Source organism: Bos javanicus, chromosome 11, assembly GCF_032452875.1.
Source record: "Bos javanicus breed banteng chromosome 11, ARS-OSU_banteng_1.0, whole genome shotgun sequence".
NCBI classification, from domain to species: domain Eukaryota; kingdom Metazoa; phylum Chordata; class Mammalia; order Artiodactyla; family Bovidae; genus Bos; species Bos javanicus.
The window spans coordinates 6,434,612-6,451,821 of NC_083878.1; the positions used below are offsets into that span (position 1 = coordinate 6,434,612).

The following is a 17,210-nucleotide window of genomic DNA, read 5'->3' on the forward strand; positions in this document are numbered from 1 at the left end:
GGGCTCACATGGGTGCCACTGCTGACCTAAACAAAGGTCAGCTATTTTTCCAGCAAAAAAAAAAAAAAGGGATTAAGTGGCAACTCACTCCAGTAGTCTTGCCTGGGAAATCCCATGGACACTGGAGTCTGTCTGGCTACAGTCCATGGAGTCCCAGAGTTGGACACGACTGAGCACACACAGGGATCAGCAGGAAACATACTTTGGGGTCTGCGACCCTGGGGGGCAAGTGCAAGTCCCTGCACAGCAAAGGAAGAACTCTTTTGGAGTGGAAAAAGGAAGACCAGAGGGCTAAACAAAGAGCCCATGGATTTCCATTGGCTCAACTGTACTCAGAGAAGAATCTTCTATCCTGTAGGGCAGCTTCCTCCCACAGCGTGAGAGCGCCCCCTTCTGGTCACCTGGCTCCATATAATTGAGGTTTGTGTTCCAGTTCAGTGGCTCAGTGGGGTCTGACTGTTGGCGACCCCCATGGACTGCAGTACACCAGGCTTCCCTGTCCATCAACAACTCCTGGAACTAACTCAAACTTACGTCCATCAAGTCGGTGATGCCATCCAACCATCTCATCTTCTGTTGTCCCCTTCTCCTCCTGCCTTCAATCTCTCCCAGCATCAGGGTCTTTTCCAAAGAATCAGTTCTTCGAATCAGGTGGTCAAAATATTGGAGTTTCAGCTTCAGCATCAGTCCTTCCAATGAATATTCAGGGTTCATTTCCTTTAGGATTGACTGGTTTGATCTCCTTGCAGTCCAAGGGACTCTCAAGAGTCTTCTCCAACACCACAGTTCAAAAGCAATTCTTTGCTGCTCAGCTTTCTTTATGGTCCAACTCTCACATCCATACATGACTACTGGAAAAACCATAGCTTTGACTAGATGGACCTTTGTTGCCAAAGTAATGTCTCTGCTTTTAAACATGCTGTCTAGGTTGCTCATAGCTTTTCTTCCAAGGAGCAAGCATCTTTTAATTTCATGGCTGCAGTCACCATCTGCAGTGATTTTGCAGCCCCCAAAATAAAGTCTGTCACTGTTTCTATTCTTTCCCCATCTATTTCCCATCAAGTGATGGGACCAGATGCCATGATCTTAGTTTTCTGAACTTTGAGTTTTAAGCCAACTTTTTCACTCTCCTCTTTCACTTTCATCAAGAGGGTCTTTACTTCTTCGCTTTTTGCCATAAGAGTTTCTGTTTAGGCATTTCTTATTATGATGTTTTTTTGGTTTCTCTGTTTTTGTATTATTTTTTTGGCTGCGCTGGGTCTTTGCTTTGCTCGGGCTTTTCCTAGCTTTGGAGAGCAGAGGGCTACTCTTTGCTGTGGTGTGAGACCTTCTCACTGTGCTGGCTTCTCCTGTTGTGGAGCACAGGCTCTCGGTGCTCGGGCTTCAGCAGCTGCACCTCCTAGGCTCGGGAGTTGTGGCATACAGGTTTAGTTGCTCCGTGACATGTAGAATCGTCCTGGCTGCTGCTGCTGCTAAGTCGCTTCAGTCGTGTCTGACTCTGTGTGACCCGATAGACGGCAGCCCACCAGGCACCCCCGTCCCTGGGATACTCCAGGCAGGAACATTGGAGTGGGTTTCCATTTCCTTCTCCAATGCGTGAAAGTGAAAAGTGAAAGGGAAGTCGCTCAGTCGTGTCCCACTCTTAGCGACCCCATGGACTGCAGCCTACCAGGCTTCTCGGACCATAGGATTTTCCAGGCAAGAGTACTGGAGTGGCTTGCCATTGCCTTCTCTGGAATCTTCCTGGATTGGGGATCAAATCCGGGTCCCCTGCACTGGCAGGTGGATTCTTAACCACTGGGCCACCAGGAAAGTCCTGTTAATGATTTTTTTTTTTTCATCACTGTTTACTAGTTGGGGACTCTGTTCAGGTTTTCTCACTTGGCAATTAGAATTCTCTACATCCTGTGGTTGGTAGGATAACTAAACCAGGTCCAGCTTGTGAAGAGCTAACAGAGCACTTAGTAACTTCTCCACCGTCTTTGCACCTGCCCCTCCCTGAGCCTGAGGGCACACCGGGGACAGCCACTCACCTGGGGCCTCGGAAAGAAGGCGGAGAAGAAAAACCAGAGATCCACCCGGCTCTCCTCCAGTCCCCTCCCCACCCACCGAGCATTGAGAAGAGGGAGGGGAGGCTGGTGTCAGTCCTCAGACGGTCCTGGGTTTAGTACCCACTGGGCCTCTGGGGCCGAGGAAAGAAGGCAGAGAAGAAAAACTAGAGATCCACCGGGCTCTCCTCCAGTCCCCTCCCCACCCACCAAGCACTGAGAAGAGGGAGAGGAGGCTGGTGTCAGTCCTCAGACGGTCCGGGGTTTAGTACCCACTGGGCCTCTTGGGCCTCCTACCTGGTCCTAGTTCCCAGGAACGCCGGTCTGAGAACTGCTTACTGAGCAGATTTCCCACATAGAAAATGGAAGTTCCTTCCTTCCTTGCAGGGCGGATGTAGAAACTAAAAGAGATTTCTTAAAAAGTATATAAAATACCTAGCTCACAGGATGAGTTAAATGACAGTAACTGCTGCAATTAGCTAATTATTTATACATAACTAAAATATAAGTAAATAATTTAAAAGTGAAAGTGTTAGTCACTCAGTCAGGTCCGCCTCTTTGGGACCCTAAGGACTATAGCCCACCAGGCTCCTCCGTCCATGGGATTCTCCAGGCCAGAATACTGGAGTGGGTTGCCATTTCCTTCTCCAGGGGATCTTCCCAAACCAGGGATCGAACCCAGGTCTGTTGCCTTGCAGGTGGATTCTTTACCTTCTGAGCCACCAGGTTATTAATAATTATCAATGAAAATATCACTATCCAAATGTCAGAGTATTTGTGTTTGTCCTGCCATCACATGCAGGAAAACACTGTATTTTCCAAGTGAGTGCAGAGCACTCAGTGAGCACGGCTGGTGCCTCTGGGAACTGGCCTGGACTGTATACATTCTAGGTTCTTCCTCCGCCAGGAGTCTGGTCTAAACAAGGGGAAGTTTCCAGATCTAGCCACCAGGGGGCGCGACGGTTCTTTGCCGCGGCTGTTGGGACTAACTGCTTTGTCAGAGGCTCTGGTCAGGATGGACAGCCTCCGTGAGGACACGCAGGCTAGGAGGAGGGCCAGAGCTGGAGGAGGAGGAAAGAATACGTGTGACTGAAGGTAGGGGCTCTGGCCCACAGCCCACAGATCATTTGTCCATTTGCCAAGCACTTAACCATGAGCCACAAACGGCTGGCGTGTTAATCAGCCCCTTGAGTGGCTCACAGCCTTACTGAGGAGGCTGACCCGTGGGCAGACGACCAACATGCACAGGAGAATAATGAGACATATGACGCCTTCATCTCTAACCCTGAGTCCCCTGCACTAGCGGATTCGTTACCACGGAGCCGCCAGGGAAGCCCCTCAGTTGACGCCTTTAAGCCCCTACTCTTAAAGACACGCTATATTCCCCCTTGTCTGACCCTCCTCCATGGCACTTGCTGTTGCTGCTACTGCTAAGTCGCTTCAGTCGTGTCTGACCCTGTGCGACCCCATAGACGGGGTCGTCCCTGGGATTCTCCAGGCAAGAACACTGGAGTGGGTTACCGTTTCCTTCTCCAATGCATGAAAGTGAAAAGTGAAAGTGAAGTCGCTCAGTCGTGCCCGACTCTTAGCGACCCCATGGACTGCAGCCTACCAAGCTCCTCCGTCCATGGGATTTTCCAGGCAAGAGTACTAGAGTGGGTTGCCGTTGCCTTCTCCAAGCCTTGCTCACACTTGCATCCAGAAAACTAACCCAGCCGCAGAGTGTTCAGAGAAGGGGAGCAACAGAGGAGGAGACAACTCTGTGATGCAGGTTGTGTTTATTTGACAGTTCTCCGGGAAGCACTTTTTTCTTTTTTGGCTGGAGAGTGAGGAGGTTGAGGGGATGGGCTCCCAGGGGCTGACGACTGTGGATGGCCCTGGAGACCACTGCGTATGAGAGCCGGAAAGAGCTTCAGGGAGAACCATGTCGGGGTCCCCCGGCAGCCGGAGGGCTGGTCAAGGATGAGGAGCCCTGATTTAAGGTGAGACCGCTCCTGGTGGCTATGGCTTTTCTCTGTTACAAGTGAAGCTGCAGAGATGGTCACGGAATTTATCCAGGACAGGGTCTGCTGTACAGTGGGGATGCTGAGGATCCGGGCTAACGTGATGGAGCTGAGTCCGCAGACATTACCGTATCACCTGGTTTCAAAACCTGCTTGGTCACCTATTGTTTACAGAACACAAGCCTCCTGGGGGCTGCGCCTTCTTCTCCACTGTAATCCCACCACATTGTCAGACGCCTGCTTGGGCAAGTGAGTCAGACGGTGTCAGAGAAAAGGCTCGGGGCTCCAGAGCAGGAAGAGAGGGATGGGAGGAGGGTGGAGAGGTTGGAGGACGTGCCTGGATGTCCGAATGCATTTTCCGAGGTGGGCCGGTTCTGGAGATGACCCGCTTAGGACCGGGAGTGTGAGATGGAGTGGAGGTAGGGTGACCAATCCATCTTGGTTTGCCCTGAGCTTTCTGACTTTACCACTGAAAGTCCTGTGTCCCGGGCACCCCTCAGTCCTGGGTCACTTGGGCTGCTGGTCGCGCTCTGCTTTGTCTCCAAGACAAGAGCATCTCTGAGAAGCCCGAGTGTCAGAGGCTGGTCTGCGAAAGCTGCAGGGTCACTCATGCTTGCAGGCATGCGTCATCTTTTGACCTACGCTTAAGTGTGTGTGGTATATTTTCTCATCAGCAAAAGGGAGCTTTTTTTTGGTAGCCCTGAATTCTAGGAATAACAACTATGCTAAAAATGGCAAAGATGTCTAAGAGTGGGAACACTGAAATGTGGTTATATCAGCATTTCCAGTCTGCAAATTAACTGCATTGTACTCAGAGCTTTAAAAAAATCATATCAAGGGACTTCCCTGGTGGCCCAGCGGTTAAGACTCAGTGCTCTTAATGCAGGGGGTCTGAATTTGATCCCTGGTCAGGGAAGGAGATCCCACACGCCAATCCCACACGTGACAAAGATGTGTGCTGCAGCCAAATTAAAAAAAAAAAAAGCCATATCAACAACAGTCACCCAGCTAGTTCTTTTCTTTCTGTTGGAAATGTAACTGCTGATTTATTATAATAGCATCTATTTTCTTATTAATCTAATAATGTCAATTGGTAATATTCCATGAAAAGGCTGTGTAGAAATATTATACATTTATTTAATTGAGCATGGAAGTCATATCCGGAATGAAATAGTGTTTAATTAGATAGACATATCCAGTTGCAAAAATATATTTTACACTCCACATGCATTACATAGCGCAAACCATAGCTTCATTATAATTCAAATTTTTTTTTTAGCAATTGACTTGGTATAAGCAATCAAGCATCAAGAAATTATTCTAGAGAAGTTTTATTTTCAGAACAGTATTTGATGGTTAAATTATTAAAAACGAAATACAGCCTTTCTGGAAAAATTGTAGAAATACATTTTAACCGCAGACAACTCTCTTAGAATGAGTTGACATATACAAGACTGTATATGTCATGTATGTATATGTATACATATACAAATATATACGTATATGTTGACATATAAAAGGCATATTGAAACAAGTCACATCAGAATTACACTGTCTACATCAACATCATAGATTGTACAATCATGGAAAATAACAATGTGTGGGGCAGGATATAGCTTATTCATAGAAACAAAAAGAATTTTTAGTGGAAGATAACTGTAAATACAGCTCTTTGCTATGAACATCAGTGGAGAGTCACTGTGCCCAGACTTGGAGGCCCATATACGCCTTAATGTGTTTCTGCCAGAAACTGGAAGATTTCCTCCTCTTCTAAGTGGCCCACATAAAATCCATACAGCAGATTTGTTGAATTCTTATTAAGTTGTATTCAGTATTAAGTTGAATGCCTCTCGAAAACTTTGAAAGAAACATTCTCCCTCTTCCAAAAAGTGCATATATTAATGGCTAAAGAAAACAAACTGTCGTCTGTTTTGCTAGGCTTTGGCACAAGATCAGTCCTTAACTTGATTCGAAACCATTAAGAGGACATAAATGTCTTATTTAAGCTAAGCCTTAAATTTTGTTTGTTAAACTTTTTACTCTGAGAGAATTGTAGATTCTGAAGAATTGCCGATAATTGTAGATTCAAGGGAGTTGAAAGATTGAATAGGGAGACTCTGTGTGCCTTTTATCTATTTTGCCCCCAGTCTTGCAAAATGATACAGTATCACAGCCAGGATTTTGACATTGATACAAACAAGCTAGAGAACATTTCCATCACAGCAAGTACCCCTTTATGGTCACACTCACCTCTCTCCTCCTCCACCCTCCTCCCTGGTGACCCTTTGATACAAACAAGCTAGAGAACATTTCCATCACAGCAAGTACCCCTTTATGGTCACACTCACCTCTTTCCTTCTCCACCCTCCTCCCTGGTGACCCTGATCTAGTCTCAGTTTCTAGAAGTTTACATTTCAAAATGTTCTATAAATGGAGCTACATGGTATGTAACCTTTGGGGATGGGCTTTTTCACTCAGCATAATTCTCTGAAGACTCATCCAAGTGGTTGCTTGTATCGGAAATTGTTTTTTATTGCTGCATGGTATTCCACGGCTTGACTGTATCACAACTTGTTCCACCAGTCACCCATTAAAGGACGTCGGGTTGTTTAGAGATTTGGAATATTATGAATAAAAATGCTTTGAACATTCATGTACAAGTTTCTGTGTGAACATAAGTTTGCACCTCTCTGGGATAAATGCCCAGGAGTGCAATTGCTGAATGGTATAACAGTCACTGGTTTAGCTTTGTAAAAGACTGTGAGTTGGTTCTCCAGAGTGGCAGTTCTGTTTGATTTTCCCACCAGCTATAGATTGATCCCATTGCTCTGCATCTTTGCTAACATTTGATGTTGTCACTATAATTTAGCAATTTTGGTAGGTGCCCCATGGTATTTATTGGCATTTTAATTTGCAATTCCCTAATGACTGATGATGTTGAATATCTTTTCATGTGCTCATCTGCCATATTATCTTCAGAGGAAGTTTGTTCATGTTCTCCATCATCTAATTGGATTTTTTAAAAACTGTTGAGTTTTATGCATTCTCCATCTATTCCAGATGGTAGGCTTTTTTGAATATGCCATTGGCAGGTTTTTCCTCCCAGTAGGTAGCCCGTCTTTTCATTTTCTTAACATGATGATCTTTTGCAGAATGAAAGTTTAAAATTTTGATGAAGTCCAATTTCTCAAACTTCCCTTTTATGGACTTTAGGCCTTTGGTGTCAAGTCTAAGAAGGCTTAGCTTAGTTCAGCCCTGGGTCTCATAGATTTTCTATCTTTCAAAAACAGTTTTATGGCTTTATATTTCATGTTTAGGGTTATGGTCTATTTTTTAAATGGATTTTTATTGAAGTACAGTTGCTTTACAATGTGGTATTATTTTCTGCTGTGCAGCAGAGTGAATCAGTTATACTTTTACATGTAATTCCCTCTTCTTTGGGTTTCTTTCCCAATCAGGTCACTACAGAGCATTGAGTAGAGTTCCTTGTGCTACACAGGAGGTCCTCATTGGTCATCTATTTTATACATAGTAATGCATATATATCAATCCCAATCTCCCCGTTCATTCCATCCCCTCCCAGTATCCATACATCCGTTCTCTATGTCTATATCTCTATTTCTGCCCTGCAAATAAGTTCATCTGTATCATTTTTTTCTAGATTCCACATATAAGTGACATTGTACGTTATTTGTTTTTCTCTGACTTACTTCATTCTGTATAAGTCTTTAGTCAAATTGCACAGTTTTGTTTATTTTTATGGCTGATTAATATTCTGTTGTATATATGTACCACACCTTCTTTATCCTTTTCTCTGTTGATGGACATTTAGGCTGCTTCCATGTCCTGACTATTGTAAACAGTGCTGCTATGAACATCAGGGTGTGTGTGTCTTTTTGAATTATGTTTTTTTCTCTCCTCTTGCCCAGCAGTGGGATTGCTGGGTCATATGGTAGCTCTATTTTTACCCTCAAATTTACTTTATTCTTCTATATTAAACATTGCTATTGTTAAAGAATGCTTTTGTGACTTGACTTTTGATAAATAAAGAATTCTGTGCATTTGACTATGCTTTTATGAATAGGCACTTAAAAATATTTTGACAACTCAAACTCTCTTTATGTCTTAATTTTTTAAACAAAAATATAACAATAACACTATTATTTATTAAGTGAATACTTCCTATATTTTTGCAGGCTGTGTTTTTAATGTTTATACAACCTACCTAAGCCACCAAAGAGGGTTTAGAGTCATAAAAAGGCAGAAAACTGGGTCTTGCTAGATCCCTTATAAATTTCAAATATAAGCAGTCTCCAATGTGTACTCATAGGTCCTTGAAGGCCTTAGGTGTATACAAAGGTATGATGTGGGTGCTCCTGTATATAATTTGTAGAAAATTTAAAATCTAAAGTAAGAATCAAATTTCAGAGACTTTTTTTCTTTTTTTCGTAGAAAATGGTAGCTGATCATCCACAGGTAGGTTAGTCATCGCTTTACCGATTTTGCTGATTCAGTGACTACCTGTGTATTTCAGTAACTCTTTGTCTTGTTCTCAGAACTGGAAGTTGTCTGGGCACCACTCTGTCCATGGCGTGCAGTGCATGCTGGGAGAACCGGAGGCTGTCTGGGTGCCCGTCTGTTCACTGTGAGCAGCGCGTGCTGGAGTCAGACCCTGGGATGCTGACCTCAGCGCTCTGAGCTTCAGTGTTCTTCCCTGAAAGCGGCAATGATGATGCGTCTCCTTGGTTGTCAGACTCCAGTGAGACGATCCTGTGGAGGGCCTGGCCCATGGATGGGCAGGAAGCATGCCTTCAGCTACTGACTTCCTTCCTCCCTTTTCCTGTATGTGGCCTCTTCTTCCTTTCCAGCCTCTCCCTCTCTCCTCTTCTCTCTACACCACAGACTGAGTACCACTCCCTGTGTCTAAGAGAAGGGGGTGCTTTGTCACAGCACCAGGAGAGGGGGTCTGGGGAGCCTGATGGTGAAGCTGCCCCTCCCCTAACGCACTATCATGACCTAGAACAGGGCTGCGCACCAAACTCAGGGTTCTCACGTGGTTTGTCATGGTACAGTGGGGAAAAAGCTTCATGAGTGACCAGTACATTTTAGCAGATGAGACTCAAGAATGCATCCACCATTCAGTAGAGGGATGGTAGGGAAAAAGTGAAAGTGTTAGTCGCTCAGTCATGTCCAGCTCTTTATGATCCCACGGACTGTAGCCCGCCAGGCTCCTCTGTCCATGGAATTTTCCAGGCAACAATACTGGAGTGGGTTGCCATTTCTTTCTCCAGGGGATCTTCTCGACCCAGGGATTGAACCTGGGTCTCCTGCATTGCAGGTGGGATTCTTTACCACTGAGCCACCAGGGAAGCCCAGCAGGATAGTAACCCATAGACAAAGATTCCTGCACCCTCAGCCTGAACACAAGATGACAGCTATACGATGCGTATTTAGTTCTTCTGTGGTTGCAATGAGCTTAGAACCAAGACACGGCTTTGGGCACAACAAGCAACAAACATATTCTTATAATACAAAACAATCACGTTGTACATACAGGCATACTTTTTGTTTGAATGGAACAGCAGCTGTCTCAACATGTCACTATGACAACCAACAATGCTCCCACGCAGGTGAGTCTGGTTTGAAAGCATGTGAACAGACTCTCCAGGTGGAGTCCCTGTGTGATCTGGGTATTTGCAAAGGGCCACTTCACTCTCCTGCCAGCACAGGGGTCCCTGGTGACCTGCTCTCGTCCTGCTTGCTGTCAGGGAGACAGGCCTGCTGTGAACCCTTCCAAAAAGAGACAGCAGTCAACCACTGTCTGGCAGCGCTGTATAAAAGGTTTCCATTTCACGCAAGCATCATGGACTTTCTTCTCCCTCCATCAGGCCTTTCTTGGAACGGCTCTGAAGTACTCCTCCCTGGAGATGTCGGCTACTCCTCCATACCATTTCTGAAGCCAGATGTGTTCTACCTTCATCTTCATGAAGAACCATTCATATGGCCGAGGCCACTTTCTCATCACTGGGTGTCTGCAGAAATAAAGAAGTCACCAGAGAGCAGTTTTCATTAGAGGCTGTGCCTCTGGAGCACAGGGCCAGATGTAGCCTTGGCCAGGTCACAGGGCCAGACGCCAGGTCTCTTGGGCTTGTGCTCAGTTGCTCAGTCATGTCTGACTCTTTGCGACCCCATGGACTAGACCCTGCCAGGCTCCTCTGTCCCTGGGATTCTCCAGGCAAGAGTACTAGAGTGGGGTGCCACTCCCTTCTCCAGGGGATCTTCCTGACCCGGGGATGGAAACTGCATCTCCTGCATTGCATTCTTTACTCACTGGGCTACCTGGGAAGCCCCCAGGTCTCTGTGAAACCTGCTCAAACTAGCCAGAGGCCAAAGCCAGGGAGCCAGGGCTGGGGTCTGGGACCCCGAAAGGAGGGCAGGACACTGTCGTCCCCAGAGGGTGGTGGACAGCTCAAGTCTGGAGCCATGTAATGTGGTCTGAACCACAGTTTGGCTGCTGATAAACCGGGAAGCCTCACATGCTATTTGCCCTCTCCTTGCTGGTCATGTGGGGTGATAGGGACGCTGCTGGGATCACAGGGCTGCGTGGGGAACAGACAGTGAGGCTCATAAGGAACCTGCATGGAGGAAGTGTTCAGGGGACGTGGGTCATTGCTATCAAGTGCATCCCATCCGTGGGAAGCATCAAGAAAGGCTTAAAATATCTCTGTGCTATGCTATGCTATGCTAAGTCACTTCAGTCGTGTCCGACTCTGTGTGACCCCATAGACGGCAGCCCACCAGGCTCCCCGTCCCTGGGATTCTCCAGGCAAGAACACTGGAGTGGGTTGCCATTTCCTTCTCCAATGCAGGAAAGTGAAAAGTGAAAGTAAAGTCGCTCAGTTGTGTCCGATTCTTATCGACCCCATGGACTGCAGCCCACCAGGCTCCTCCATCCATGGGATTTTCCAGGCAAAAGTACTGGAGTGGGTTGCCACTGCCTGCTCCGAATTAAGGATATAAAGAGTGGTTAAATCTCTGTATGAAATGTTAAAAGAATTTTGAGCCCTCTCTCTTTTTATTTTGTTGTTTAAAAACTGAGTATTTATTTATTTTCTAAATATTTATTGGGCTGTCCAGTGGTTAAGAATCCACCTTCCAATACAGGGGACTCAGGTTTGATTCCTGGTCTGGGAACTAAGATCCCACATGCCTTGGAGCAACTAAGCCCATGAGCTACAACTAGCAAGAAGCCCCAGTGCAGCCAAAATAAATATAAATAAATGTTGTTCAGTTGCTAAGTCATGTTCAGTTCTTTGCGACCCCATGGACTGCAGCAGGGCAGGCTCCGCCGTCCTTCACTATCTCCCAGAGTTTGTTCAGACTCATGTCTGTTGAGTCGGTGATGCTATCTAACCATCTCATCCTCTATTGTCTCCTTCTCCTTCTGCCTTCAGTCTTTCCCAGCATCAGGGTCTTTTTCTGTGAGTCAGCTCTTTGTATCAGGTGGCCAAAGTATTGGGGCTTCAGCTTCAGCATTCGTCCTTCCAATGAACATTCAGGGTTGATCTCTCTTAGGACTGACTGATTTGATCTCCTTGCTGTCCAAGGGACTCTCAAGAGTCCTCTCTACCACTACAATTCGAAAGCATCAATTCTTCGGCATTCAGCCTTCTTTATGGTCCAACTCTCACATTCATACATGACTGCTGGAAAAACCATAGATTTGACTAGGTGGACCTTTTTCGGCAAAGTGCTGTCTCTGCTTTTTTATTTTTTGGCGTAGTTGGCAGGACGTCTCTGCTTTTTAGAATGCTGTTTGTTTATTTGGCTGCACCAGGTCTTAGTCCTGATGTGCAGGCTCAGTAGTTGAGCTGCTTGGGTTCAGCTGCCGCACAGCATGTGCGATCTTACTTCCTGGACCAAAGATCGAACCCGCATCTCCAGCATTGCATGCAGATTCTTTAAGACTAAGCCACAGGGGGAAGCCCCTTAAACCGTATGTGTATGTGTGTGTGTGTTAGTCGCTCAGTTGTGTCCGACTCTTTGAGACCCCATGGACTGTAGCCCACCAGGCTCCTTTGTCCATGGGATTCTCCAGGCAAGAACACTGGAGTGGGTTGCCATTTCCTTCTCCAAAAAGGCTGTTAGGGCGGGTCAATAACTCCACAAATATTTACACATGAAGGAAGACACTATTGATGTCAGTGTCACAGTAACTTTTAAGGGTTTGGTAAGAACAAACACTTGAACCATATACCAACCTTGAAAACATGGCTTGCTTGGCAAATTCGATTTCTTCTGGAGACACTGCGACCATCCGACCAGTGAGCGTTAACCGGGCACAGCGAGGATCTTCTGGGTCCACGATGTTTTTTCTGCATTTGAAGGACAGTTTCCAGATATTAAAATGATGATAGAACATCAGCTGGACATATGAAGGATTTTACTAAAAAGAGAAAATAATAGTTACATTGCTAGTTATATCATTCAGGTTTTTACATTTTTCTGGAATTACTTGAAAATACTTTGACACATCTGATCCAGAAATCCCACTGCTAGGCATATATCCAGAGAAAACCATAATCCAAAAAGATGCACACACCCCACTGTCTACTGTAGCACTACACACAATAGCCAAGACAAGCGAACAACCTCGGTGTCCATTGACAGATGGACGGATGAAGATAGGGTCAGGTGAGTGGCGCCCCCAGAGCTGTACAGAGCAGCGAGCTGACTGAACAGGGGCTCCCACTGAGGGTCTGGCAGAGCCCTGGCCTGGCCTGGGTGCTCTTGCCTAGCACTTCCCAAGTTGTCTCCTGCCCCAAGGGTGCAGACTGACATCTAGTGTACACACAAACACACCTGTCACACCGCCTGTGTGAAAATAGTTTAACTTTTTAATTTTATTGGAACACAGTTGATGTACTGTGTTCCAACAAAATTACGGGAAGGTTGTGTTAATTCCTGCTGTGCCGCAAAGTGCTTCAGTTTTATACATATATATATATATATATAATACTAAAATATTTAATATATTTTATTATTTAAAAATATTCTTTTACATGATGGTTTATCATAGGATAGTGAATATAGTTCCCTGTGCTATACAGTAGGGCCTTGTTGTTTATCCATTCTAAATGTGATAGTTCACATCTACCAACCCCAGGCTCCCAGCCCATCCCTCCCCTAATACCCTCCCCCTTGGCAATCGCAAGTCTGTTCTCTATGTATGTGAGTCTATTTCTGTTTTGTAGGTAAGTTCATTGTGTCATAGTTTAGATTCCACATATCAGATCAGATCAGATCAGTCGCTCAGTCATGTCTGACTCTTTGAGACCCCATGAACCGCAGCACACCAGGCCTCCCTGTCCCTTACCAGCTCCCGGAGTTCACTCAGACTCACGTCCATTGAGTCAGTGATGCCATCCAGCCATCTCATCCTCTGTCGTCCCCTTCTCCTCCTGCCCCGAATCCCTCCCAGCATCAGAGTCTTTTCCAATGAGTCAACTCTTCACATGAGGTGGCCAGAGTACTGGAGTTTCAGATTTAGCATCATTCCTTCCAAAGAAATCCCAGGGCTGATCTCCTTCAGAATGGACTGGTTGGATCTCCTTGCAGTCCAAGGGACTCTCAAGAGTCTTCTCCAACACCACAGTTCAAAAGCATCAATTCTTCGGCACTCAGCTTTCTTCACAGTCCAACTCTCACATCCATACATGAGCACAGGAAAAACCATAGCCTTGACTAGACAAACCTTTGTTGACAAAGTAATGTCTCTGCTTTTGAATATGCTATCTAGGTTGGTCATCACTTTCCTTCCAAGGAGTAAGCGTCTTTTAATTTCATGGCTGCAGTTACCATCTGTAGTGATCTACATATAAGTGATATTATATGATATTTGTCTTTTTCTTTCTGACGGATGTGGTACATATATACGATGGAATATTACTCAACCATAAAAAAAGAGTGAAATAATGCCATTTGTAGCAACATGGATAGACAGACCTAGAAATGATCACACTGAGTGAAGTCAGAAAGAGATTTCAGGGGCTTGAGGTGTTGGGGAAACGTTCTTTTTATTTTATATATTTCTATATTCTTTGAACATTACAATTATGTAATGCAGAAAAGTGGTTTCCAGGGGCTAGGGGGGCAGATAGGGAGTTTGGTAAAAGGGTATGAACTTGCAGCTACAAGATGAAGAAAATCTGAGAATCTAATTTATAACATGGCAACTCTTGTTAACAATGCTATGCTGTATAGTTGAAATTTTCTGAGAACTTGAATGTTCTCACAAAAAAGATAAACAGGAGGTGACAGATATGTTAGTTAGCTACATGGTGGGATTTTTAAAAACTTTTTATTTTGTATTGGCACACAGCCAATTAACAATGTTGTGATAGTTTCAGGTGGACAGCAAAGCGGCTCAGCTACACAGATACATGTATCCCTTCTCCCCAAACTCCCCGCCCGTCAGGCTTCCCTGGAACACTGAGCACGTAACCTTGTGTATCCTTGTGGTACACAGTACATCCTTGTTGGTGATCCATTTTAAATATAGTGTTCATATCCATCCCAAATTCCCTATCTCTTCTCCCCTTCCTTCCTCCCACTCCCCACAACCATAAGTTCATTCTCTAAATCTGTGAGTCATTTTTTGTTTTGTAAGTAAGTTCATTTGTATCATTTTTTCTTAGATACTACATATAAGGGATATCATACGATATTATTCCTTCTCTGACTTACTTCACTCGATGACTAACTCTAGGTCCATCCATATTGCAGCAAATGGCATTATTTCATTATTTTTAATGACTGAATAACGTTCCATTGTGTATATATATACACACACACACACACCACATTTTCTTTCACATCTGTATCCATCCTTCGGTTGAGGGCCATTTAGCTTGCTTCTGTGTCCTGGCTATTGTAAACAGTGCTATAATGAACACTGAGGTGCATGTATCCTTTTGGATCATGTTTTTCTCCAGATATATGCCCTGATTGCAGGGTCATATGGTAGCTCTAGTTTTATTTTTTTAAGGACTCTCTCTACTCTTCTCCTTACTGGCTGTAAGGTGGCGGGAATTTTTGCACAATGTGTAAGTATATCAAATCATCAGGGTGTGTACTTTAAATATCTTATAATTTTGTCAATTATACCCCAATAAAGCTGGAAAAAGACCAAAAAAAATAATAATAACGGTCACATACCGTTGTCTTCTGGTGGGCTGTGAAGGGGTAACTCGGCAGACCTGGGTTCTGAAAGGCCTGTCTTCAGGAGGACCAACCCCCTACTGGCTCCTCAAAGATGCCTCTGAGCCCTTGAGATCTCCCACTTCATAAGCATGTTTTTGTGCCTGCGGCCCTGGGCCATGCTGGGTCAGCTTGACCTCCTGGGCCCTGAGTCTGAGTAGCTAAGACCAATCATGCAGATGTTGAAACTGCCAAGTGACTGGATTCCAATAAAAACCCTGGACACCAAGGCTCAGGTGAGCGTCCTGGGTTGGCAATGTCTTGCATCTGTCATCACACATCATTTGTGGGAGGATTAAGTGCATCCCCGTGTTGAAATTTTAGTGGGAAGGAGCCCTCGGAAGCTCAGGCCTGGTTTTTCCCGGACTTCATTTCATGCACCTTTTGCCCTCGATGACCTTGATCTGTATCCTCTCACTGGAATAAACCACGAGCTGTTGAGTCCTGTGAGTTCTTCCAAGGAACTTGAGGGTGGTCTTGGGACCCCAGGTACAGATGACCAAGGAGACTCTGAGGATGCTCTTTTCAAAGATGGTGTATAACACAAAACGGCGGCTTTGAGGCTTGACTCGTCAGAACTCATTCCTGTCCATTATAACATTAACTTGAGAAAGGTACATTTGTTAAGCAAAACACATGTTTTGCTTATACTTAGGGAACTTGTTTTCACCTGCCTTCAAGTTTTTCTTTATTACACACCCTGTTGAATCATAACAGGAGAAAGAGTGGCCACGCCCACATAAATTGCTTCATGTGAGAACACTGTGTACCATTTGAAAGTGTTGCCATTCATGGTGGTTTTGACATTGCAAAACTGTTGTTGCTGAATTGTGAATTTTTCTAAGATGAAAGAAGGATGGAAGGCAATCTACATAATAGCTGTAAACACTGAATTGACATTGAAGTTTGTATAAAAACCTGAGATGGATAGGAGAAAGTAAAAATAGTAAATGGGAACTAAATTTACATATACCCGACAAGACTGTCATCAGTTGTACTGAATATGTTTGCTATTAAAGCCATTTTTTCCCCACAAAGTTGCTCCTTCGTGAAAGCAATGAAATGAGGATTCATAAGTAAGTCATAATAGAAGCACACACTGCATTTAAGAAGGGAGCATTTTGCATCTCCACTGATGGTGATTACACCAGCTAGAAAAAACATGTGTGTGTGTGTGTGTGTGTGTGTGTGTGTGTGTGTGTTAGTTGCTTAGTCGTGTCTGACTCTTTGCAACCCCATGGACTGTAGCCCACCAGGCCCCTCTGTCCTTGGGATTCTCCAGGCAAGAACACTGGAGTGGGTTGCCATATCCTTCTCCAAAAGGAACTATAGAAAGAAAGAAAGTGAAGCCGCTCAGTCGTGTCCGACTCTTTGCGACCCCCTGGACTGTAGCCTACCAGGCTCCTCCATCCATGGAATTCTCCAGGCAAGAGAACTGGAGTGGGTTGCTATTTCCTTCTCCAAGAAAGAAGACAATGTGTTTAAATAGGTAAATTGAAAGCTTTTCATTTACACAGTAGGTAACCCCTCTAAACATCATATAACTTCCTTCCCACCTACGATAGGCAGGATAATGGCCCCTGAAAAAGTCCACATACTAATCTTTGAAACGTGTGACTGTGTTACCTTTTTAACTTTTAGTTTTATATTGGCGTATAACCAATTAACAATGTTGTGATGGTTTCAGGGGCACAGCAGAGCAACTCAGCTATACAAATACATGTGTCCATTCTCCCCCAAACTCCCCTCCCCGCTCAGGCTGCCACATAACACTGAGCAGAGTTCTCTGTGCTATACAGTGGGTCCTTGTTGGTTATCCATTTTAAACATGGCAGTGTGTACTGCTCCTGCTGCTGCTGCTAAGTTGCTTCAGTCGTGTCCGACTCTGTGCGACCCCATA

General features: G+C 44.9%; 1 protein-coding gene across 4 annotated transcripts in view; it reads right to left on the reverse strand.

Moving 5' to 3' along the window:
- The window catches only part of CREG2 (cellular repressor of E1A stimulated genes 2), a 40,893-nt gene that overhangs the window by 12,303 nt on the left and 11,380 nt on the right, over window positions 1–17,210 (reverse strand). For 2 of the 4 annotated variants that reach the window (XM_061431689.1, XM_061431691.1), the window contains exon 3: window positions 12,313–12,426. In XM_061431689.1, the coding sequence (XP_061287673.1) occupies window positions 12,313–12,426 (114 nt within the window). Of the gene's footprint in view, window positions 1–5,210; window positions 10,084–12,312; window positions 12,427–17,210 lie in introns of those variants that run through there. The other 2 variants (XR_009739275.1, XM_061431690.1) reach the window with 2 other exon arrangements.